Source organism: Oculina patagonica, chromosome 12 (assembly GCF_052425735.1).
Source record: "Oculina patagonica isolate OP01 chromosome 12, crgOcupat, whole genome shotgun sequence".
Taxonomy (NCBI): Eukaryota; Metazoa; Cnidaria; class Anthozoa; order Scleractinia; family Oculinidae; genus Oculina; species Oculina patagonica.
Genome location: NC_135769.1, coordinates 1,017,433 through 1,043,010, shown reverse-complemented (window position 1 = coordinate 1,043,010; position 25,578 = coordinate 1,017,433). Strand labels below are relative to the sequence as shown.

Here is a 25,578-nt window from a genome sequence, read left to right as displayed (position 1 = left end):
AAATCATGGACTAGCGCGCTTAAAAACATTTTCACAGCATGTTAAATTCTGTTGATAATTTCTAATGCAAACAACAGGTGTTATGGTTGACTGGTCTTAATTCCCGCGGATCAACAAACAAAAAACGCTCTTTTAACCCAGGCTCTGTGATTGGTTAATTTGAATGATGATCTCAACCCATATACCAATCTGAGTTCATATTTTTGCACCAAAGGTGAAAAGGAAATGGCGAATCCTTAGACGAAATTCTCGCGCGAGAAATTGGCAAAATGTTCTAGTCGTTTGGGATTGTATTTTTGCTTTCTAGCAAATTTTTTGTGGTTCTTAGGGTTTGAGATTCAAACGTGGATTTTTACACTTTATGGTGTCGTAACATGACATTCGTTTGAGCGTTTTACAGGTAAGAGATTATTTCCCTTCATTGAGCCTTAGCATCGAGGTGTTCCCAAAATCATGGCTGCCCATCACACGGCGTGATTTTCGATTGACATTGCTCGTAGGCCAGAAGTATAGTTGTTTGATCGAGTTAAAGTGCTGTTGTTCATTTTGAATGGAACAAGTGGAACAAGTGCCACAACTTTAAAACCAGACGTCCACTTTCTGTCACTTAGTTAACGAAACCCTTCCTTAGCCAAGAAGGGCCCTGTAACACCGTGTTAAAATATATCGCGTGCTTGGTCGAGCATTAGATTTCGCACTTCGCATGAACACTGCGTATTTTTAACTTGGAGTTTTTTTGTTCTTGGCGATTCATTTGGGAGCACACTTCAGTGAAAGTTTTCAAAGCAGTCACTGACACCAATAAACTGAAAACACTTGATCGCTCGTTTGATTTTCCTTTGAATTTTTAGTTTGGGTCGAAAAAATATTTGCGGCGTTTCATAATTGTTTAAGTAGAAAATGATTTTTCCGCCAGAAGCATCGAAGACAATTTATCCTCTCGTTAATGTCTGATTCTGATGGAATCAAGAGCTTTCCAATATGCGGAGCTTATTGTTAAGGAAAGGTGTGATTCTGAAATCTACAAATAGTTTGAGAAACACATGACATGTTTGTTCTAAAGAAAAAAACAGAGGGAACCGAATGACTGAACTCGATCGGTCTGAAAGCGGTAGGTTTTTATTATGCGACTTTACTAGCTGATACAATTATATGAATGTGATTCCTAGGCTCGTAGAAACAAAATTTCCAAACTGCAAGACACGATTTTAAAATGTCGCGGCTTGATTAGAGACATAAGTAATTTTAGCGAGTTTTTAAAATTTGTGGGTGATATTTCTCAAGCTTTCAAACCCCTTGCATATAACAAGGGTGCTATCTAGGTTTACAGTAGTCCAACCTAGAATAAGGCAATGAACTGTGCGATAGTGCTTCCCTGAATTTTCAAACAGGTGTTGTTTAGGTAGGCCATTTAAAACGGTGACTTAAGGCAGAATAAGGGATTTATTTTTATCGTGAATAGTGTTCGATTTAATGGCTTAATTTGGAAGTAATGGGCGGGGTAGTAAAAATACTGCCAGTTGTCCAGTTCAAATTTGGCCTTTTCTACTGTTAGCTAAATTTCATTATGCGTGGATGCACGATTTAATTTTGTCAGTTAAGAATCTTGGTCGATTTGTCAGCTGTCAATTTATTCGTTAGTTGTATGTCAGTTTTTATTTCGTAAGACCCTCAAATAACTTAAACAGGTAACAGGATCCGACACAAAGGTCGTACCTTAAGACAGCTGGTTTGGTCTTTCGTTTAGATGACATCGCTGCTGTATTAAATAATTTTTAGACCTCCCATCTTACCAGATTCGATTTCGTATGACGATGTTATTGTATTAGTTGTAATAGTTTTACGGCGCTCGTCATCGTAATATAACACTGTTATTGTAAATCAATGAGGGGTTTATCTCGGCTCCAGTGATTTTACATAACTTATCTTTGTTTTTTGAGTTAAAAACATAGTAATACCGGTGTGTAAATTTTAAACGTTCCCGCAAAAAGTAGAAGAAATTTTTGCTTGTTTGAAGACAATGTGTTTTCTATAGTTAGAAGAAATTTTGCTGCAACACTTCTGCGATTTAAGAACGAAGCCAGAAAATTACTGTTCATTCACGGCATTTCAGTATATAAGCGATCAGACACTTCCCAAGTTATTACAAGCGTTTCGCCTTTTTAGTTTCACAAGCAATTTATGAATGATGTTTACGGACTGAAAAGAGGTAAACACACAAAGTTATCTGGTTGATCAAGCGAATCGTCCAAATTGTTTGATTCACCGAGCAGAAAATGTTATGAGCGAAAAATGTTATGGGTGGCCTGGTAAAAAACTATACGGTCAGTTAACAAAGCGTTGCACAGTGAACCTGAATAAACTCCTGTGGCGAAAGAATGGAAGGAATCCGTTATTAAAGAAACGCCTTCATAATCAAACTCAGTAGATAGATTGTTGAGTAATAAACCACTTCGACTGCCCCTTAATAGCCTCTAATGGGGCAGTGGTGCATCTACGCGGACCAAAAAATGCCACCCCCTATTTGGTCTGGAGGCATGCTCCCCTAGAAAATTATGAAACTATAACTTGTGACACAAGGTATTTCTTGCATCTTGACCTACTCAAAGTGGTAGGGGAGAGGGATCGTAGCCACATTAACCTTCCCCTTGGACTCACCCCTTCTTTTTACATGCAAATCAGATCAAAAGGTGCAGTGAACACACTTTAATGACGTTCTTCACTTTGTCAGCAGATATCTTATGGCTTCTGTTTCACTGAAGCTGGTCCTAATTATCTCCGCATTTCTTCTGCTTGGAGATACCTCCGCTCAGGGTAGGTCTATACTGACAATTAATTTCCACTTTAGAACCTTGGTCACTTAGGCGAGGAATTATGGTTAGAGCAGGGGAAGTAAAAAAATGGCGGCAACACAGAACCATTTGTGTTCTTAGAAACTTTTATCTCAACTTAAAAGCTCAACTTCTGGAATGCGATACCTCTGCAATCGCTGGGCTTCTTGACAAACTTGTTTCTCAAGTTGTACTTTGAAGTTTTAACAACTTTAAAAAACAAATTTTGCTTACACTATCATTCATGTTGGGAAACGTCACAGGGACAACCTCGTGTTTCCCTTTTGAAGATGTGTTTTATGGTATTTTTTGTTTAATTTTAACTCATCTTGAATTAATCTTATGTTATGTATGTAATGAGCCTTGAATAAGTGGAAAACAGGTGAAAAGGTAGCTAGGCCTTATTAATTTTATGTTACTCTGAATTTAAAGATACAGGTTAGTTTTAAGAATTTATGTCTCAATGTGACGTTAATTCTCAAATGTCAAAACTGAGTTGTTCTCGAGGCTAAATTGAGATTGTTGTTGTATGTGATTTCTCACAGAGCTTTATGACGATGAAGCGAACCTGGAGCAGTACAGTTCACTACTGGGGGAGAATTTCATAGACTACCCGATATTAGAGGAATACGGGGTCCCCACAGTGGAAGAGTTCCCTGCAGAAGATATAGATGATGACGATGATGATGACGTCAGTGATGAGGAGACTGATCCCAGCGAAACAGAACAGAAAGCCAAGAAAGGGGAAATAAAACATCCAGGTCAGGCAAAAATGATTTATTTTTTAAAACATAGTTTGACAAGTTTAATTTTGTACACCATGCATCTAATTAGGAGGAATGGCTTATCATATAAGCTTGTTTCTGTTAATGTAGTTTCGAAGAGGGAGTTACTGTTTTTTTCAATCAGAAAATGAAGACTTTGGATATTTTCAGTCTTTTTTTAGCGTAACGATGACACGAGTGCACGTTTCCAAAAGAAACGCAACATAACTGTAATTACTCAAATAAGAAACGCTTAAACAAAAATAAGTAACGCTTAATTAAGTAAGCAGGAAAAGAGCTGAAGCTAATCCTAACGACTAACCACTAACTACTTAAACTGCGCGTTTCTTGCGCGCATGTGGTTCTCAAGATTGCGCAAATAGTACAGGGAATACATGGGAGCACACATGCTTTGGAAGTACGGTCTCCATCCCAGAATATGGCTACTGGTTAAACTGATAAATAAAAAGTAATAGCAAGAAGTAATGTTAAGTTTGTTAAGTTAAGTTAAGTTAAGTTACGTTAGGTGACAAACTAAGTAACTAATCTATGCCCTACGCGGACAGTCTCGACAACCCGCGACATGCTTATCTTCACAATTCATCCATATCTTTGGGGAGCTAAAATCATGTAGTCCTAATGCATATGCAATAAACGTGTACGCAGTTTAACGTGCAAATAGCCACTAAAAGAAAATTGTTGCTGTCTTTTTTGCAGACAAAGAGCATGCACAAAAGACATCCTCCGCATTGAAATCTAAAAGCGACGCACGCGAAAAGCGGCAGCTCCCTCTTCAAGGTATTAAGCCGATGTGAACATACAAATTCTCTCTACTGCTGTCTTTAAATTTTTAGTAACACTGCTTAGGAAAAATATGTATACCTTGTTGTGTTTAGTGGTCTTTTTTCATAACCTGAATGCTAGGCTATTTATAGAGATTCTAAGGAGAATTTACATGCTGATCATTCTTGAGACAATTTAAGTATTTTTACATAACGGTGCTCTTGGAAATGTTGAAACCATTTGACCGGGGTGTGACAAATGTAACATAACTGGCGAATTGTTCCTGGGAACTAGAGAGATAGTGGTATGATGGATGAGAGCGACCTGGTTCTTCGCAACATATTTGCTAAACCACGTTGCCATTATTGTCATTATTATTTCGAAATGTGGGCGTACATTCCTAATTATTCTTCAATGTAAAGCAAGAATGCTCAAAAGCGTTGTAGAAAACTGGAGTAGAAGGGATATAGAGGCTCCCAAAATCATCTTGGTTTCTTCTTCTTCTTCTTCAGATGACCCCGAAGTAATTGCCCGCGAGAAGCTGCAACGAGCAATCAAAGCAGCCCAAGCACTAACTAACATGGAAGCCAAGCTTGGATTAGGTCCCTCTACGATCGAGAACAAAACTGAGAAACTAGAAAAACAACTCAAAGACGAAGAGAAAAACTTCAAAAAACTCGCTGATCAAACGGAGGACAAAGGCAAGAAACAGAAATTCGCGAAACTCGAGAAAGTTGCCGACGAAGATGTCAATGAGGCGGAAAGTATTTTGAAATTTATAGTCAAACTCGAAGCCGCCAAGTATTTGGCGAAGGAACGAGCTGCTGAAGAACTCGAGGCTGCTCAAAAGAACAAAATTGCCTCTTCTCCGCAAATGCTTCTTGGACCACCAGTTTCATTCACCCCTCAACCTCAAATACCAGGATATTTTGGGGGAGGGACACAGCCGGCTTATCAGCCCATGATCCCGTCATATACAGCTAGTTATCCACCGCAAATGTTTCAAGGGATGAGTCCTCCCAGTATGGTTTCTCCACCAAGTAGTGCGCCATCGCCGGTTAGTTTAGCCGGCCCAGCTCCGTATCAGCCCAGCTACCAGGATAATGCCGCAGAACTGCAGAGAATAAAAGAAAGTGAGTGTAGGGTTGCTCCTTCTTTCTTACACGAAAAGGTCAACAAACAATTACTCCTTGAAAAAGTCAACAAACAATACTCCTTCCAAAAATGACAGGCGACCAACAAACTACCGATATAAAAAAAAATAAGAGTAGGTCAAATTTAGTACAAAGAGGAAGAATTTTAAGCTAAAGTCGAGAAAAAAAAAAATAGAATGGCGGGTTGGTGCTTATTCGTAGTTGTTTTGATAAGGACTCACAATTTAGGCGAATTTGATACATGCGCTGCCTGCAAACCTGAATGTTCGCCAACTAGTAAAATATGTTATTAAAAAGAATAATTTTTTTTCTCTTTAGTCAATGCACAGACAAGCGTTTCCGCGTTTCCACCACAAAGCAGCGCTCAGCATAATATAGAATCCGTAAAGCCAGTGGCTGCTAAGGTGGCGAGCTTCTCTCCTGAGGAAAATAACAACGATATCAGCCCAGGAGATATTGAGTTCAGTGACATGGAAAGCCCGTCACCAGTAAAGAAACCGGCAGTGCAACAGGCAATAGTCAGTGCTCCCAAAGCTCAGTCTGATGCAAATGGTCCGAGCAACAACGATGCAAAAGCACCGCAGGCGCACATGTCAGAGACTAAACCAGCTGCTAAACCTGTCAGACCAGCTCAACCGGCCCCAGCAGCTCCACCGGCCGCGCCCGTTCAGCCGGCCACACCAGCTCAACCAATGGCGCCCGTTCAGACAGTCGCGCCAGCTCAAGCAGTTGCGCCCGTTCAGCCGGTTATACCAGCTCAACCGTTCGCGCCCGCCCAACCGGTCGCGCCTGCTCAACCGTTCGCGCCCGCCCAACCGGTCGCGCCTGCTCAACCAGTCTCTCTTCCAGCACAGACGATCGAGGCCGCCGTGGGACAGTCAAACGGTTTCATGTCACAGTCAGCACCGCTGACCGCGTCGTACAACCCCCCTGTCACCGCTCCAAATTTAGCATCAATGTCGAGATACTTTAATTCGCCGTCCAACCCACCCAACATGTTTGCACCGCAGCCATATTATCAACCAATGCCAAAACCTCAAGCTCCACAGCAGAAGTTTGCTCCCAGCCCGGAACCTAAGAAGCCGGCTGCTCCCAAGAACCCTGCGCCTGCAAAGCCAGCGGCTTCACCTTATGCCGCTTTTAATGTAAGTGTAAAAGATCAACCAGTAGACATATTAAGTTTTGACCAAGTAAACAGTATTTGTGAAAATGGGTTATCAAAACATTCAAAATGCCAACAGCATATTCAACGAATTCGAAATGCAAATTGTTTAACAATTTGCAATTTACAACTTTGCACACACAGTGCGAATCTTATCAGTCTTGAAACCATTTTCCCTTGGAAGAACCCCCAGGGGGAAGGTTGGAACCCCATCAGCTCGAATCATTTAATATTTTCTCAGCCGATTGCTAGACATTTCTTTAAATGTTAGTTAGAATTTAGTGACACATTGCGCTTCACAATTCACTGTAAACTGCGAGACGATTGGCGCTTTGTGCATTTGATAAGCGCTTCCTTCGACGATTTTAGAGAAAAAACGACTGTTTTGCAGTCTAAATTCACTGAGGCTTACACACCCGGAAAAACCGGCAGTATTTTTCAATTGGTGTGCTCGCACAATCTCCTGAATCGGTAACTTTTCAGTAAAAAAATTTTAGAATCAACCAAAATAATACTAGTGTCCTTCTTATCCGCGCCCTTCCTCCGGGGATTGGGGCGAGAACTCTTTAAGCTGTTACGTACATACTTTTTTCCTTTGTTGCACAAACTTAAATCTGATAAGATAAAAATAACATTAATTTGGAACTTCGTTTTTCTAGGACCAGCCTCAGGTTTTGACGCCTCCCAGTCCTGCAAACGTGCAACAACCAAATTCAGCGGCTTATTACGGCGAGCAGGCGCTTTCAGGAGCTTACCCATCGAATTCATTTTACTCGTGGAATACCCAGGCCCTCCCGTCCAGCAACCCACAGTACTCTTGGAGCCCTCCAATGTATTATCCCCCAGCTGTGCCGTATCAGGCCCCAGGTAAATACGAGATTTGTTTTATTTTAATGCTGTGTCGTATATTGCCACAAATAATGAAATCATTCTATAAAATTTACTGGAAATGTAATTCAGGAAAATCTGATTAAAAGCGTTGTTATCGGAAAAGGCACAAGCCGACGCCTATGCAATAAGCTGTAACCAGTTTCTTTACGTAATAAAGAATGAAGTCGTACATGCAGTATCGTACGGTATATCATGTCCGTCAAGTTAACTTCGGTGCAAGGTCGAAGGTCAAGGGGTTATTTGCAGGTATTACATCGTGGTGGTTCGACATGATATCATGTTTTCTAGATTTGACTGAACCTATCACCAAAATGAAAACATTTCAAAACACGAATCTCTCGCGTAAGAATTTACAATTCTGTGTTAATTCTTTTTTCTTTGTTTTAGTTAACCCCCTCATCACAAAAGCGTACAGTAAACTTCACGACACCCAGAGAGCCAGCCTTGCAATGTCCAAGATCGAGGAGGCGATAGGTTTGTCACCAAACTCAGTCAAGCACATTGTCGACGACATTGAAAATCAAGCTAAAATGGAAGCTAACCGCTACGAGGACGATATGAGTAAAGAAAAAGCCGAGATAACTAAGGAGAAAGAACGCCTTGAAAAGAACGAAGTAGCAGACGATGCTCAGGTAAAGAATAAGATCCAAGAAGATGAACAAAAGCTGCGAGACGACATCAAGAAAGAAAACGTTGCTAAACTGGAGGTAGACAAGATTAAAAAGATCGAGAAAATTTTGACCATCATCGAGGCAGCGAAGTACTCTGCTATGCAAAGAGCAAAGAAACGTATTCATAAGCTTAAAGCTGACGAAGGTGTTGCTGATGGGGATGACATCAGGAAACGCGACCTAGAAGATCTTGAAAATGACATCAGGCGCCGAAGAAGGAACGAGATCAATATTTGGCTCAAAGGCTCAAGAAATCGAATCGACACGAGTCATTTCTTACGAAATCGTTTGGGTCGGTTAGGAAGGCATCGCGAGGAAGAAAGGTCGGAGTGGAGTTTAGACCAGAAGAAAAATAATCTTTTGCATCATTCGGAAAATTCTGAGAAACTCAACAAAACTGATGACGACCTAAAGAAAAGTAAATTATACAGATTGAAATTTTTCAACACGCTCTCATCAAACAAAAAGCTCGACTCAGGAAATAAGTTCCTTGTGAACAAGAGGACTGATGTTCCTACGAAACCAGACACCTCTGCTAACGCATTTGTTATGGCTAAAATGCTGGATAAGATGGACAAACTGTTTAAAATTCAGGGTGACATTTTGAAATATCTCAAAACAGAGCATACAATCCACAGGCTGCAGCGGAAGAAGCCGCTTGCAAAAAGATGGAAGCGAAGTGTGCACCACTCAAAACATCACAAGAAAACTCACAAGGACATCAAGAGAAATAAAAGAAAAGCGAACTGAGATAAAAAGTTCTTAGAAAACGTACCTTTCATTAAACAGAAACGATTTAATTTCCAGGTAGAAATATAATTCTTGTAATAAGGGTATTCCCATTCCCTGCTACGTTCACCAATTGATATCGATTAGCAACACCTACCTATAGCAACAGTTGCTTAGCAACTTAGTGACGTTGCTGAACAACGTAACGTTAGGTATATTTTGTTTCCAAGCAACACCACTGATACTTGTAAAAAACGTAAACGGGCGTTGAGTAGAAAAAACGGGCGTTGAGTAGAAAAAACGGGCGTAGAGTAGAAAGAACGGGCGTTGAGTAGAAAAAACGGGCGTAGATTAGAAAAAAACGGGCGTAGAGTAGAAGTTTGCAAAAACATCACTACAAAACGTTGGTGGTAGGGCGTTTAAATTCACTTCTTAATTATATTAAACTTGGTCAGTTAGTTTCGCTTTTCGAACAGTTCGAAGAAATTTCCTTTTCAGACCCTAGGTGTCTGAAAACTTGTAAATATAAGTTATTTATTTGTCTCCTTGGGCGACAGAAAGAAAGCTAAGAGTTAATAGTAGAGAGTCGATGCATTATCTTGAACTGTCCATTGGGTAATGATTTGGTGTAGTAAGGTTACCACTGAAAGGGAAGGCTATATTCAGACTTGTTTATAACTTTAACCTTAAAGCATATATAACATGCATTCGACATTTTAAACCATTATCTTACTCGGGCAGAAAACGACTTTCTGCCGCGTACCTTACGTCTTTAAGGAAGCATCATACTGAAATTGGGGTAAAATATTGGTTGTTGACTGAGGAGGAAAAATAGGGACAAAATAGATAAAGACAAATGTAAATATGGAGAATTTTGATACGTGCATTTAATAAATATATCTGTCGCAAGAAAAGGCTTAGTTTTGTTCTCATTTGATCTATTATCGGCTGTGGTGGGATTTGTCAGTAAGACGTCGAGCTTTTCAGACAACAAATATATACAGAATGTACAAGCCCGTGCACACGTTGACGTATACATGAACAGACCCAGACCCCCTCAAGCCGCGGGATAAACGCTGTATGAGTCCCTCCCAAACAATCAAAACCAACGTTGTATTTTTGTAGTGATCATTTAGGGCACTAGGTCACGGGGATTTAGCAGTTTTTTTTTTCTACTGTTTTGAAATAAGTGGTAGGAAACTTTACCTAATGAAAACGTTGCCTTTGAACATTTAACAGAAGATATAACCTTTATTTGGGGATAGAAATCAAACACCCTTGTCAGGGGAAAAGGCTATTATTTTTCAATTTTTTAATTTTTTTATCACGGAATTTGGTGAGTTGAAAAACATTGCCTGGAAAAGTCTACAGCTTTCATAGCATAAAGCAACTGTATATAATATCATTGGATACTCCCCCCTGGATGTGACGCCAGACTATTGCAGGTAACTCTCCAGCATTTTACCAGGTTGTCCCGCCATTTGCCGGTGTCTGTTTATGTTCACCTGCCTTGCCCAAAAATGCTACACAAGGAAGGCAAGATCAGGCTCGAATTTTCAACTTCTAAGTTTCAAGTTCGAAACACTAACTATAAGGAAATCGCGCCTCTCCGAAAAAACTAACGAAACAACCGAATGAACCTAAATCTTGCCGAGTTTGCATAAAAACACAAAACCTAAGTTCAAATACTACAGCCCACAAATAGCCCACGTCCTCTCATCGACTGCTCAGCGGCGAAATTGTTGCGTAAAGGATATTTTAAATTCGACTTAAAAATCTGAAAGCTCCTAAAAGCTTTTTGTATCGACACGCCTCATCAAGCATGTGACAACCAAGTCAAAATTTATGAATTTGCTACCTGTCACTTTCTCTCAATAAGGCAGGTTTTGTATTCTTAGATCCACATGGCTTAGATTTTTATAAAAAAATATTTACCACTTAAAACCATCACCAAGAGACGCTAACTTGCAAGTGTAATCCTTGTGCGTCGAAGCAGAAAAAGGAAATCATTATTTTGCCATGTTTGCCATTTTATAACATATTTAGAATTTTTGGGACCCTCGCCTTTGGTTGCGATATACCAGCAGTTCAAGTTCTCAACTTTTTCTTCGAGTGCTCTGACTCGAAAGCATCTATCTTTGCATGTCTACAAGACACAATTTAAAAAAACAAAGGTTAGAGTAAGTCACATCAATGGAATTATGTTGTGTTTTTTAAAATAATCTAAGAAACACTGTTTAAATTAGCCGTTTCAACCGTGGAGTTGCTGACTGGTGTTAAAGTCAATAACATTGGTATCAGGATCATGGCCCACGATGTCTGGTTGCTAAGGAGTGCTCTTATGACTTGTCTTGTGCTGAGTGCTTTCGCAGGTTGGTAGAAACCTGGATCTCTTGTAGTTTAGAATACGGTATTTTTTAAGTTAACTCAAAATGCTTGAGTTTGTTTACAAGACTGTGATATATCGTACGTAATCGGATCAGTATTTGATTGAATTTAACGTACGGAAAACTTGCGCGCGTCCGGAATTTACGTATTCAGTTGGTGATAAATCGTAATCAGATACAAACCAAATTTCTGAAATAATAAAATAAATAAAAATTCGTGGTACACCGTGAATATTCCGACACCCAGTAACGACTCTAGAGTTTAATTTGTATGATCACACACGTAAACAACATTCTCGTGCGATATTTTACGGTATGCCAGTAGAAAGCATTGCATAACGAATTTATAACAACTACAGTCAATTCCTCTATAACGGAAACCTTCGGAACCAAAATTTAGTGTCCGTTATAGAAAAAGTCTGTAGTAGCGGGAGTTGCTTGCAGTTATTCTTATTCACCGGTACTTCAACTCCTGACCGTAATAACGGCGTGTCTGTAATAGCAAGGTGTCCGCAAGGCAGGAGTTGACTGTATTTCTGCAGTTTAATTTTAAAAAGAAAAAAAAAAGAAAATTGAAAATTAAAAAATTTTATTAAAAAAAAAAAAAAAAAACCACTGAGTGCCCCATGGGCCATTTGAAGGAGCCATGTTGCAAATGGCTCATTTTGGAAAGTGTACCCTAATTTTTTCAAGTCATCGTTCATAGTTCGTTTGAGCCTTTCCCAGTCGTACGTTTTGGTTTGCCTCTTAAATCGTATTAAACCTTAGAACGGGGTTTCTTTGATTCGTACCTATTAAATTTTCTACAGTTATCGTAAATATAGACTACCTCAAAGCCCGTTTCCGACTTCGTCGCTCAAAAAAGTCGACTTGGGGCAAGTCCAACGTAAAAACTTAATACATCGTGAAAACGCTGATAAATTTTTAGTGTCTGTTTTTTAAATTTGTATTCCCTTTCAAATATCTATGTATTATGAACCCCTGCTGTGCTTATCACTTTGCGCACTTCATAATAAACTTCTTTTTGCTTCTCTGTCCAGGATCTGCAATAACAACGACTGGTGACCTTTCACCTGACTAATTGCTCCACCCTGTTCGTTTTTAATGAATTTGTGTTTCTTTTAAAATATCTTTGTATTATGAACCCTTGCTGTGTTTATCACTTTGCGCACTTCATAACAAACTTTCCCTTTGCTTCTCTGTCCAGGAACTGCAATAGCATCAAACGGAAACGTTTCAACGGACAAAATCGCTATACCCGATATCAGAGATCGTCGATTCACTTCAGGTGTGCAAAACATTCTGATAAAAGACAGTCCACTTGAAGAGAAACTGGAAACTAAGAGGAGTATAAAGAAACAACATGAGGAAGCTGGTACGAGAAATACCCGGATGCACATACTAGATAAGTATTTTGTCCATCCTGAAATAATTAAGGAAGCACCAAGTGAAAGAAACGGTTCAAACAAGGACGGAGAAACTTCGGCACTACTACTCGAAGGACCGAAACCAGGAACGGAGGGAAAGGACTCTGGAAACCAAAAACTTCGAGAAGAGTATCCAGATGTCAAAAAATACGGTGCAACTTCAGTGGAGGGAGCAAGGATTGTTAATGCTGCATCGCTTCTCGAACATTCTGTAAGATTCCATGGCAGAAGATTAACTGATTCACTAAAATACCCGGAACAAAATATTGGGAATACACTACCCGTCTTCCATGGTCAATATCTACCGACTCAAAATGTTAATGTACACCAAAGGGCAACGTTCAAAGAGCGTTCTCGTTATAGATTCGTGAACTCGCTCATAAGGCCGCAGCTAGCGGGAATATCGGATGATTTAAATGATTTGGAGGCTCTGCGAAATCGTTCTAAATATATAAACTTGAAAACGCTGAAGAATAATTTTAAATCTCGTGAATTGGAGTCTGGTGGTAGGTTCAATGAGGGAAGCGCGTCTTTTGAAGAAAACGCTCCCAAAAAATTTAATACATCAATCTTCAAGAAGCGAATATAAAACAAGGCAGGAAACTGAACCACGATATAATACTGATGACACCTTTCTGCTAGGCACTCCAGATGAATCGAGTTATTTTGAAAATGTGTTCATGGCTAATCCAGAGCCTATACACAGTAAGTCCGCATTAGCTGTGCGACCAACTCAACGCTGGCTTAAGTACACAGCAACAACACCTTTAGAAGAAGGGAAAATTCCGAATATAGCGCTCGGGAAGTTCGGAGGTGATAGTGACACCGCTGAGTCAGGACTGGAAGGATTCGTGCATTCAGAAGATGAATCGGATTCTGACGGGAGCGGTCTTGGTTCTGATGCAAAATTCAACGCAGCTCTAACACTCGCCACCCAAACAAAAATGAACAAAGCTACGTCTGGAGTCGCGCTTCTATCGTTTAAAGACAAAGCTATGTCTCACATTGAAGAAGAAAGCAATGACATGTATAATGAAAGCAAGAAAGACCCAAACGCACGTTACTCTAATGGCAATGAAAGTGTTGAAGCCCTGAGGGCGAATCCTTCGTTGTATTTTAACCCCACTAAAATGCGATATTCTACCAAGCCAACGACATTTAGTGGCTACAAAAGAACAACTATTCCTCATCGGAAATTCATCGTACCCAGTCCATGTACCAATCAACGTCCTCTGGTAGCGGAGAAGGGTCTGGGAGTGGAGAATATTCCGTGCCCCCGCACAAAAGCCGTGATAAACAGAAGCATGATCACAGTATAACCAAGGTTTCCTTAACAGCAAAGAAGAAGACACATGCAGGTAACATATCTTTACTATCCCCATCCCGGACAAATTTTTAAGGTCGTTTTCTCTTTTTCTCTTTTGTTCCCATTGCAATCAATTAGCTGTGGATTTATTCTTTACAGGAATCTTTGGCGCTCAAGACAAAGAGACAGTAAGGAAATGCGAGAGAATGGGAAAAGCGGGTAAGTCAACAATTTACTTAGATCTTTTGCAGCTCTAGCTTGTGGAATAGTCACACATTCAGTTTCTATCTGTCAGTGGAGAAGAGCTAGAAGGACCCTGATTTAAAATCCACCTCAATAAAAGATGTACATGTATAGAAAGAAAACAAATATATGAATGGTGTAAAACAAAAAATAAAAAAACCAAACAAAAAAAGAAAATGAGCTTAGGCTATTTAAGAAAACAAACATTGTGTCACGATGCCCGGACTGCACTGGAAAGCAAGTCGTGCCAAAGAGGAATATAAACATTAACGTGTTGGACTCACGTTATGCGAATCGAGGGTTTGAAAGCTAGTCACTGTCTTTAAGCGCATTCTTCTCGCAAGAAAGGCTCCTTTTGTTTGCTGTCTAAGGTGTTACATTTTACACATTTTTGGCTTTTTATTTACAGATTATAGGAACAAGTGTCCTCCTGGATGGCTCCCATTCGACCAATTTTGTTATTTGTTTGTATCAAAGTCCAATGGAAAATGGGAGGAGTTTCCACAAAAGTGTAACGAAGAAAATGGTCTTCTTGCTATGCCTAAATCGGATAAAGAACTGAAATTTCTACAAGACAAGATTTCGTCCTCGAAACAAAGAAGAAAACATTTCTACATTGGCCTGCAGAAGAAGAGCGGGGTCTGGACATGGGTCGATGACGTGCCATACACACGTGACGTTCACCTGAAAGATGATTTGAGTGATAAAAACTGCGCAGCTCTTTCCAAAGGTGACGTTCATATGGTGACATGCAGCGAACCTAAGGCTGGGTACATTTGTGAACTTAGGACAGGTAAGATATCCATTATAATGAAAGATTCAAGCATCGACAAGTAAATGCAAATGTTATGTAAAGCATGCTACCCCTGCGCTTCGCGTCTCCTCGTGTAGTTGACTAAGAGATCCTTTTATGAAATTGCTTCAAAACGCACCCTGGAATACCGCAGTCTTGTTAATGATAATGATAATGAATTTATATAGCGCATTTTTCATTTTGTTCAAATGCGCTGTACACATCTTATTTACTCACAAGCCAGACCACAACACCGAGCTTCGTGCCCTAGAACGAAACTTAGGATATCATGGCAAAGATAAGTGGAATGGAGAATGAATTTATACCTGCAATCATTTCAGATCTTTTCATTTCCTTACGAACATTTTCGGCTTTGCTACCTTACTCGTGTTCATTTTGACATCACATGGGGGGGAAAAAAAAAAGGAGGGAGGGGGGAGGGAAGGGGGGGAAAAAGGGGAAAAAAAAAAGAGAAGGGAAAAAAAAAAAAAAAAAAAAAAAAAAAAAAAAAAAAAAAAAAAAAAAAAAAACAAAAAAAAAAAAAAAAAAAAAAAAAAAAAAAAAAAAAAAAAAAAAAAAAAAAGGGGGGGGGGGGGGGACAAAAACAAAAAAAAAATAAACAAATAACCCCCCGGGCATCACATATTCCAAAACAGAGCAACAACACTCAATAAAAGGGTGAATCCCTCTCACTCCAAACCCCAGTTGAAAAAGTACGTTTCAAAGCTGTGTCCTGTACTAATAAAATACAGTAGATGAAAAGCCAAGGGGAACATTTCGGTGGCCTACGGAAATTGAAATTATCGTTAATTTCCCAAACAAAAATTCCAGAATCCACCCATGTAGCTCCCCCCAGTCATGTGTGGCTGTCGGTGAAACTCGTAAAAAAGAAGCCTGAAGACATGACGTAATACGATTACATTTTTATTTTTTTCTCAAGAAATATTTTACATCAACGGTCTCTTAAATTGTTTACATTTTAAGTTTAAGGTCAAAACGCCACCAAAATACTAACATTATTTTTGAATCCCTTGTTTAGCAAAAAGAAGTCAGTTTTTTCCCGGGGTACGTCTTGTATCCCTAACGTCTGTTTTTTACCCTATAAAATATATAGATTTACCGTCGCTATCACTTTACGTTAAAGCAAAAAGAGTTCTCCATTTGGGTTCTTTTTTTCTAGTCATATTTACTTTTTTCAATACCCCTAATGCTTGCCATTACATCCTCAAGCCACCTACGAAACACACTCACCCGAGTAAACACTGTGTAATGATTACGAGACGAACAATCAGGGTCACCCCAGCTTACAATACCCTGCACTACCCACTGGCCTGCGGTGTTCCTACACTGAAACGGCCCACCGCTGTCCCCAAAGCACCCGTGTGTTTTAGTTTTCCCAGCATCCCCTGCGCAGATCATTTTACTAGTAACAATCCAGGTTCGATTGTCAGTGTGAAGTCCACCGTTCGAAGAAGTATCCAGCTTTGCTGCGCATGCGCCATTTGAAACTACAGGCATGCGTGCTTGTTGAAGGATTGGAGCTGATTCTTGTACTTCACCAAACATTTGTCCCCAGCCTGCAAAGTAACAAAGTTTTAAAGTGACAATAATAAATACTATATAGAAAGCACGAATAGGACCGTGCTGGGAGAAGTATCCAGCACAGCGAGGCGAGAATATAAAAGACCGAGGACTTTGACCGATGTGCTCTCGATACGGTTCCGAACGAGCTTGGTTAATAGAGGGTCTATATACTCTGGAGGTTAGGCGGTTTAAGCCAATTTTGAGTGTCAGTTTATGGGTACATTCCTATTTATCTGGCAGTTCACGGTCATTTTTTTTTCACGACTTTATGAGCTGTATTAACTTTACCCGGTCCAATACTCAGAAAATATTGGACCTGCACTCCGGTTGGTTGATTTTTTATTGACCCTCTCAACTGTCTTGGTCGTGTAGTAAAATAAAACATTGTAGTGAATCACTGTTACTATGATTATGACATTTTCATAGCTATACTGTCACAAGTTTGTATAAGCGTATTTTCACTATATTTTGTGAAATTATTTTCGCAAAGAATTCTTCTTAGGGTGTTAAAAGTTTTGTAGTAATGGATGGTAGAACAAAAGAACATCATGAAACGTACCTGTTATGTAACATTCCGTCCCGACAGGCACTTCTTCAAGAAATCCGGGTAAACAGGCCGTGTTCACTAGATCGCTTAGATCAGCTGGTCGAGAGAGCTGAAATAACGCAATGTCATTTTCATAGGGAACTGGGTGCGAGAATAAACGGTGCTTTATAATGCGCTTCACTTCAAATTCTTGTTCTGAGCCCTCAGTCTTGATGCGGTCAACATCTCCAAGGATCACCTTAAACTTGCTAGTGTCGTTGTGTAGCACACAGTGAGCAGCGGTCATGACCCATTCCGGCATGATCAGCGTCCCTCCGCACAGATGGTTGTGGTTGAGTTGTAAGCGAGCCTGCCACGGCCATTCACCAAGTGTTGCGTCTGCACCATTGACCACTCGTGAAGAAGAGCTTGAACTGCGACCACAACTGCTACTGCCTGTCAACAAAGTAGTTAACAAAAAAACAATCATATTGTTTTCACGCTCGAAAAAAATACTTTCTTAATAATATCGCTGACATGGAAGTTTACGAGATCTAGATTTACCTTCATCGAGGGGTAGTTTTTGCGACTTCTTGTCCCTAAGAGGGCCCTTAGGGGGTGGCATTTTATGACCTGATGTTCCTCGACTGTCACTCCGAGATTGCCTTTGGTCTGCAAATAACAGGGGCAGTGTAAACGGATGAAAAGATAATAGGGAAAATAAACGAAGAGTAAAAACCTTTTTCAAGTTGATAAAACTTGTTCCTTTCGCAATGTAGTAGCGTACAATGTGCAAGTAAATATACATGTTTTCTATACAAGATTTACCTTCATTGAGGGTTAATCTTGGCGGTTTTATGTCCCTAAGAGGCCCCTTCGGGGGTGGCATTTTATGACCTGTAGTTCCTGGACTGTCACTCCGATGTTGGTCTGGAAGAAAGACCATAAGCAAGGACAGTCAATGAACACAGAAAAAGGCTGATACATGTATGGAATTTGGATGTTTGTGCGTTCATCGCGCCTGCTTTACAACAAAACCTGGTTTCTAATTTGGTAAATCTTGTTCATCTTACCATGAATTAACTTACGGCAACGAAAATCTACATACATCCCCTACTAAAAGATCCCTCTTTACAAGATCTAGATTTACCTTCATCGAGGGGTACACTTGGCGGCTTTATTTCCCTAAGAGGGCCCTTAGGGGGTGGCATTTTATGACCTGTTGTTCCTCGACTGTCACTCCGATATTGGTCTGCAAGGAAGACAATACAATATGGGATACAATACAATATGCAAAAGCCATACGAAGCCCTAAAAATGCTGAAATGTTGATGATAGGGAAAATTAAGGAAGGTCGTCGTACATTTTAAAAGGCATAAGTCTTGTATACATGAACTTTGTTATTACTCATGTTAAAATTTCATGGAGTAAAGACGACGTCACATGTAGACTATGTCTATTATACAGATCTTACACGACTTAGTCTTGTAAATTGCTTCTTTGTTTTTTCCTGAGGATGAGGAATAAGACGCCAAGATAAAAAAATATGCAAATCCCCGAGGATGTGCCTGAGAGGGGTGGGGGAGGGTTTTTTTTAGGTAGTAATAGCTAGAATTGAACCATGCGTAATAATTTTTATACGTTGCAAAATGACGCGCTAACTTTGATCATACCTTGATTTACTTGAAGCTCTTCTTCTCTCTTCTCTTCAGCCGCTTAAAGAAAAATCAGACAGGAGTGTTTTAAAAAGCCGGTTTTTTCTTCTTCTCACGTGAAACCAATGATAAATAACAGTAAAAGTAAGTCCGCTATGCGAACATGTGTGGACTTTCATTTGAATAAAAGTTGACATTATGAATTAATCAATGAGTTACTGTAGCAGTCAAAACTTCGTTTCGAGTATCGAGATAAAGGCGAAAAAAAAACTTGTCAATCAATTTATTATTTTCAAGACTGTTGGAAGAAAAAGTGTACTATACTTGTCTTATGTACTACGCTTCAGAAACAAACGTTACATTGCCGCTTGGGATGTCACGCAATGTGAAGGAGCGTGGTGTGACCCTTTGTCACGTCGTTCACGACAAATGCCTTTTTTCATGCAAATAAAAACCTTATCCTACAAGAAACAGTATTACAAAACCTTTCCTTACCGCTAGCAAGTAGGATACTATTTTCATTAAAAAGAAATGTTGCGTGGAGCACGTGTGTTCGGTTTAAATTTGTTGTGTAAAACTCTCGAAATTTTACCTTTTTGATAGAATTTTAACTTTCAAATTAGTGCGCGTGGGCGGAGAATAATTTTTTTTACGAATTCATTGGTCGTGTTTGGGGCGGCGGGCGTATAACAAATAAATTTCGACGGTTTGGATATATGCATTACGTTCGATGTTATTTTTATTCTTTTCATGACAATGTTTTAGTTCATTGTTCGACTCGGTCTTTTGTTAATAACTACTTGAGGATGAGCTGGTGAATATATCCCGGAGTCAAGACAAGTAAAACAAATGATCAGCGAATTTTTGATAAACTCGTTGTGCATTCTTGTTGGCAAAGCTGAAATAAAAAAAACCAGAATTTGATTCGTTTAATATGCGAATCAAAATGCTCAAGCGCACAGAGAAAAAAAACTGTGGAAAGTGAGTCAAATGTGAAAAAAAGAAACGTGACTATGACCGCAGTTGTTCAGCTCATTAGAAGAAGATTTCAGCCTCGTGATTGTTATTTCATTTTCATCTACGCCACCGCTGCCTTTGAAGTTGTTCCTTGTGTATATTTTCCGCCACACACTTCTTCGAAAGCTGTGTCAAAAGCTTCTAGATTCGAGCGACTTACTCGATACTGATCGATTTCTGGGTTACTGCCTTGGCTGCCCATCTCACCGAAACTTCGGATCCTCCATCACTGTCGAAAACTTCCGAAAGCACTAACCCGAGTTATCACGGAAAGTGACCCCCCAATCGGAAAAAACTGCATGACAACAATGTGTAGACTTTAAAGTCCACACAAAAACCTTTTGTGTGCAGCTGTCTTACCATTCAAATCAGGTTTAACTGGTTCTATGTCTGCTGTAAAGAAGGGTTCCTCTGGAGGCTTGAGGTGTCCTCTGCTAATGATATGATGGCGACCTGGTGGCAAAAAAAAACATTTTAACAGTCAGTGAGAATTACTACAGCATCTTGGGATGAATGGTTCGGATCCTAACAGATCTCAGAAGTAGCCAATACATTTTAGAATACACAATACAGACAGCTTTTATTTCCAACCGGAGAAAACAAAAAGTGATATGGACTTCATGGTAGAGTCAAAGTTCACAAAATAATTGGGGGGCAAAAACTTTGCACGTAATCCAGCGAAACTGTAGATTTAAAAACAATGACTGACAGGCAAGGAATTACCACATGTTGACGGAAGTCTTAACTTTTTCTTCCTTAAAACCAAGCATAGAAAATTACACAGTTCACAAATCACCGATAACCGCATATTTAAATTGTAAACTAAATGTGTTCGTGTTATAATCAAATGCACAATGGATTAGGTGAGGAATATATTGTTCAGTAAAGCGCTTGAAAACGATGATTCTTATTTTAATACATGTCACAACTTCACAAAACAGAAAACAAATGTTAAAGTTACGAGAAGTCATAGACCCTCATAACATTCTGATTTTCTTTCAGTTCTGATATGGAAAAAACTGTGAAACTAATGTTTTACTTCGCATCCTTAATCCCTTTCGTATATACATGCTGTATACATAATTTATACGTGCGCGTTCAAGTGGCAGCATGATGTGCATCTTACCTTCGTTTGTCCTTAGTGACGCTACAACAACCACACCAAGAGTGATGGCAAGAATTTTCAGCATTCTGATTGTTCGGTTACCCCGAGAAAACGCAGTATAACTGACCACAAACGAGAAACGTCGAGTCCTGTCAGACTGATCGCTTTCGATCCGCCTTCAGCTCACAATCAAGTGTGTGAATTATTGGTTGACCAATCAATTCATCATAAGAGAGTCCGCTTATCTGCGAACAGCAAAACATATGCTTGTCGGTAAACTGCCACTCGCTTCACACCTTTTCGTTTTTTTTTTTGTAAACTTCGCTAATGTTACCTTCACGGATGATCGTTTTCTAAGATAATTCAGGTTACACTTTTAAGGAAAGTAAGTTTGAGCAGCCCGGCAAACAGTTGAATACAAAAAATAAAAATAATCTCTCGTGTACAGCAGATGTTTTTTTTAGCAAGAGCTAATTTTAATATATTTGTATGCAAAATTCATTCAATTATCAACAAATGGCGTCTACTTTCGCTTTTCATTAGGCAGAGACATAAAAAGATGTTTACTGAACTCATATCAAACACCCAGAAATTAATTGATATAAGCCATGAAAATTCATTTTTCTGATATACAAAATTGCTTTCCAGTTGAAAGAAACTTGAAAATGCCTTTTTTAAGAGAAAAAACGCCAAAGAAGAAAAAATAAACAAAAAAAAAAAAAATGGCCACGGCTGAGAAACTTGAAAACTGAATCGACAAACGTAAAAAGATCGGCAAAATGCGCCCTCCATAAGTAGATCAATTTATATAAAATAACCTAAATAATAGTTGGCGAAATAACCTAAACATACATTAACTGTCGGGAAAGGGGCACTTTCTTTAAATATTTTATTTTATTCTGACGAGGGTCTATGAGCGTTGAGGTTTAATAATTTCGGTTTGTAATAATTTCGGTCCTCTTACCAGCTAGGGATGTCACGAAAACAAATCAGGGAATTAGCTAGAGCAGGGGAGGGGAAAGGAGTTAAGGAAGTCCAAATGAGTCATTCATTCAATCAGTTTTCTTCCTTTCTTTTGGAGCGAGGATTAAATTTGTGTATTCTTGAAATTGTAATCAATTCTTACTTGTCAAAATTCTACTGCCGGATATTGCATCGAGACATAGCTACCGTACTTCATGCCGGATATGTAAAAAATTCGGCGATATTTCAATCTAATACAAAGGAGGTGACATGATCTGACATGTCAGCCTGATGTTTGTTTATTTGCCAATCTCTATTAAATTTAGTCTAACCAGGCGTAACTGCGTCAAATGCTGTATAAATAGGTGTTAGAGTGCACATGAAGTAAAAAATAATTCCTGCTTATTTTGAAGGCTTTTTCAAAATGAAGAAGAATGGCCTTTTCCGTTTGAAATATCTTTTAGTCTTACAGATATTTACGTTTTTGTTTTAGGCAAATATGAAAAGTGATGACGTTATTAATCGTTCCACAAAAAGATAAAACACAGAATCAAGAGTTTCTCTAGAAATAGTAGAGCAGTGTTCTTCAAAAAAACACAAAAAAACTGGGAATCTTTAAAATGTGGAATCTTTAAACAAAAATCTAGTGCAATATAATTTCCAAGGCGCGACACCCAAGGTTTCCGAGCTGCACTGACTCACTCACTCACTCACTCAAGGGACGACTTCATTCACGCTGTGTTCTTTTTCATTAGATCGACTAACCCTGAAAAAAGTGGGGAAATACTCGTACCGATACTTTGACTGCAAACATTTGGCAGAAAGTAAAGATGTAAAAAATGTAAATGTTGTTTATAGTGTCATGCACTTAGCTTCGAGATAGCTAGTTTGCAGGCATGCCACTGAAACAGAGGAAACAAATACTGTAAATGGATATAACATGATTTAAATTATTCTAGCTGGACGAAGGCAGGCCAGTTGGCTATATACAAAGCGTGACCGAGGATTTAAACTCGGGACGACCGAGAACAAATCCAGCTAGTGGCAGGGTGGAGGTTTTGAACCCTGGACCACCGGATTACACCAGCGCCCTAAACCACTCGGCTACGCTGCCTCCCAAAATTAAAAGTAAAATTAAAATGTAAACTATTAAAATGCAAGATAACTCAAAATAGCTCAAAAGTATTTGCTTAAGGGGGAAGCTCTAAAAAGTGTATTTTAGTGACAATTTTAACGGTATCAGCAATACCAACATTGTAAGGAAATGAATTCACAATTCTTGTTAAAACGTTTTGTAAATTGTCCTTTTGAACACGTCTTGTAGGAGTGGAGGTATTCCACATTCTTGCCTTTGGTGATAGCCTCACAAATGGTTTCCATAGTGACGACAAAAGCCACACACCTTACGCTAAGACACTGGAGTATCTATTAAACAAGGACATACACAGGTGTTATACCCTGACTACGCTTGCAAAGGACGGCACTGAAACAGCTGAAATGTCCATCAGGCTTCAAAATCATCTACAAAAAGGTGGGAGTTATTGCTAACTATAGATGTTATATACCGTATTTATTCGATTAACCGCCTAACCTCGAATAACACCCACCCTGTAGGTGGGAAAAGTTAATAAGCGCCCACCCGCCCCAATCCTCCAAAAAACCCCTCAAGTGTACAAGACGATCTAGCCTATTGACCTTAGTTGACTAAGTACTACTAAAAGACTTTTTCCGAAGACCGTGGTTTCTTAGTATTTTACAGAAACTTTCAATGAAACAGTTAAATTCTGTTTAAGTATATATTCACGTTTCGTTATTATTCAATGTTTGGTTGCAAAATCTGAACTTACTACTTGCCTAAATGGTGAAAATTTAATAAGCGCCCAGCCTTGAATAAGCGCCCACCCTCAAGGTCCAAATATTAAATAACCGCCCAGGGCGCTTAATCGAATAAATACGGTAGCTAGCTCCACAGGCGGGCAAGTTGATCCGAATCCTGCACAAGGGCTGAAGGGCATCTTACTCCATAAAAAAGAACTCGGCCACTATTCAACCATCTTAACCGTACAAGCTTGGATAATAACCCATAATAACCCTTATCAACCATACCACCGTATGACACGACCCCACAAGCATTGTGCTTTAAACCCCCATCGTGTTTAAATAAACGTTATGATGATGATGATGATGATGATCAGTTGACGTATACCTATGAAACAATACAACGATTTGACGTGAACATTCACCTCGACTCGACTTTGTATACTTCTCTCGTGTTCGTAAATGCCGTTTGTGTTTGTAATGGCTTTGACATATTTATTTGTTAACATCAGTTTCCTTGAGGATACATAGCCTTCTTATTTGTCCTACGCATGTGTGCACGGATTTATATAACACCTTTATGTGGATTAAACCACCGTATTTTTTATTTTAACAGCAAAATCGAAATACTCCTGGGTCATAATACTGGCTGGTACAAACGACATCGCTCACAACAGCCAGACTCGCCAGAGAAACGCCTGGGACACAGCGGTTGAGCACATCATCAACCTCCACATAACATCTCACCGATATGGCGCGAAAACAGTGGCTGTGACCATCCCAGAAATGGACTGTGAAGAATCCAAAAGACCGCCATGCCTTCATACGCACATGGAAAGAAATTACATCAATGAAAAATTAAGATATTACGCCAGATCAAATGATTTTACTGTACTCTGTGACCTTGCGGTTAAGTTTCCAAGATATTCTTTAAGTATCGAGGAGCGAAAGGTGATGTGGGAGGTTGGACTGCACATGAAACCTGCAGGATATGAACGCATGGCGGAGATCATTTATAAGGACCTGTTGGCTCACGTTTGACGACAATAAGGAACTGGATTGTAGCACGTTAATAAACCAATGAACCACTGCACCAGGAGCAAAACAAACAGATACTTTAAAACCTTGTCGTTTTTTGGTGACCATGGTTTACAGTACAGTATTTTATAAACAAGCATTTCAGATAATGGATGTTCTTTGTTTACATTCGTTACTTACAACTTTACAACCTTTTAAGGTTGTTTTAAAAAAACATCATGTAAAAGTTAAAAACTTGTAGGGTTGTGTACAATAACACACAGCTATCTAAAATTAAATTTGGTAACCCTACCGAACTTTTTATAGGTAAAGTTATCGATATTTTATAAATGTATCTTATTCTCACTTCAGAATGTTGTTGGAGAATCAAATTGTCCCGTGTACAGCGATTCTGGGTAGCAACTCAATTTTAAACTCGATATTTAGTACGGTTTGTATAGAAGTAAGCAACTTGAAGCATTTTTGGCTAATTGTTAAGTTTCTGCCCAGCATTTTATTGTTTTCTGGCGGTTTAAAAGGCACCCACGCCACTTGGAGGCTTAAGTCGAGAGACGAACCGTGAGTGAGAGTACGGTGCAAACATTTCACTAAAGATCTGAAGTCAGACGCGCTATATCATTTATAGGCCACCACGCCTGTCTACCTTTTAGAGAGGAATGGAACTAGATTTTCCTTATATCTGATAAAGATTAATTTTTTGATCAAAACTACTCTTGTGGACGCGAGTCGAT

The 25,578-nt window shown here is 39.3% G+C and overlaps 2 protein-coding genes and 1 pseudogene across 7 annotated transcripts; 2 read left to right on the top strand and 1 right to left on the bottom strand.

Annotated features, from left to right (window-relative positions):
* Nucleotides 1-213: 213 nt before the first annotated feature.
* Nucleotides 214-9,895, top strand: LOC144631686 (uncharacterized). 3 transcript variants are annotated; one of them, XM_078490180.1, is made up of 8 exons: nucleotides 214-400; nucleotides 2,735-2,814; nucleotides 3,377-3,592; nucleotides 4,313-4,393; nucleotides 4,891-5,511; nucleotides 5,851-6,677; nucleotides 7,354-7,561; nucleotides 7,973-9,895. In XM_078490180.1, the coding sequence occupies exons 2-8, from the start codon at nucleotides 2,742-2,744 to the stop codon at nucleotides 9,004-9,006; spliced, it is 3,060 nt and encodes a 1,019-aa protein (XP_078346306.1). In that variant the 5' UTR covers nucleotides 214-400; nucleotides 2,735-2,741; the 3' UTR covers nucleotides 9,007-9,895. The 3 variants fall into 3 exon arrangements, with proteins under 3 accessions (XP_078346306.1, XP_078346307.1, XP_078346308.1); XM_078490181.1 differs by having other exon boundaries at nucleotides 2,732-2,814; XM_078490182.1 differs by lacking the exon at nucleotides 4,313-4,393.
* Nucleotides 9,896-10,824: 929 nt separating this feature from the next.
* On the top strand, nucleotides 10,825-25,461 carry LOC144633096 (uncharacterized; annotated as a pseudogene). Its single transcript, XR_013566999.1, has 6 exons — nucleotides 10,825-11,357; nucleotides 12,580-14,157; nucleotides 14,265-14,324; nucleotides 14,758-15,141; nucleotides 23,316-23,522; nucleotides 24,426-25,461. The product of XR_013566999.1 is annotated as an uncharacterized LOC144633096 (transcript).
* LOC144633097 (chymotrypsinogen B-like) lies at nucleotides 16,045-21,399 on the bottom strand. Of its 3 annotated transcripts, none has more exons than XM_078491883.1 (8): nucleotides 21,050-21,399; nucleotides 20,284-20,376; nucleotides 18,925-18,966; nucleotides 18,403-18,503; nucleotides 18,080-18,194; nucleotides 17,816-17,923; nucleotides 17,285-17,707; nucleotides 16,045-16,718 (listed from the first exon to the last, which is right to left on the bottom strand). In XM_078491883.1, exons 1-8 carry the CDS (start codon nucleotides 21,111-21,113, stop codon nucleotides 16,318-16,320), a joined length of 1,347 nt encoding a protein of 448 aa, XP_078348009.1. In that variant the 5' UTR covers nucleotides 21,114-21,399; the 3' UTR covers nucleotides 16,045-16,317. The 3 variants fall into 3 exon arrangements, with proteins under 3 accessions (XP_078348009.1, XP_078348010.1, XP_078348011.1); XM_078491884.1 differs by having other exon boundaries at nucleotides 18,080-18,181; nucleotides 18,402-18,503; nucleotides 21,050-21,397; XM_078491885.1 differs by lacking the exon at nucleotides 18,080-18,194 and having other exon boundaries at nucleotides 18,402-18,503; nucleotides 21,050-21,398.
* Nucleotides 25,462-25,578: the final 117 nt, after the last annotated feature.

Excerpts from the sequence above, each read along its gene's own strand:
- LOC144631686 (XM_078490180.1), top strand. The coding sequence starts at position 2,742 with ATGGCTTCTGTTTCACTGAAGCTGGTCCTAATTATCTCCGCATTTCTT. Across the intron at positions 4,394-4,890 it reads GCGGCAGCTCCCTCTTCAAG|ATGACCCCGAAGTAATTGCC; the intron begins GTATTAAGCCGA and ends CTTCTTCTTCAG. Across the intron at positions 6,678-7,353 it reads CACCTTATGCCGCTTTTAAT|GACCAGCCTCAGGTTTTGAC; the intron begins GTAAGTGTAAAA and ends TCGTTTTTCTAG.
- LOC144633097 (XM_078491883.1), bottom strand. The coding sequence starts at position 21,113 with ATGCTGAAAATTCTTGCCATCACTCTTGGTGTGGTTGTTGTAGCGTCA. Across the intron at positions 20,377-21,049 it reads GTCACTAAGGACAAACGAAG|GTCGCCATCATATCATTAGC; the intron begins GTAAGATGCACA and ends TTTTGCCACCAG. Across the intron at positions 18,504-18,924 it reads AGAGCTTCAAGTAAATCAAG|ACCAATATCGGAGTGACAGT; the intron begins GTATGATCAAAG and ends TCTTCCTTGCAG.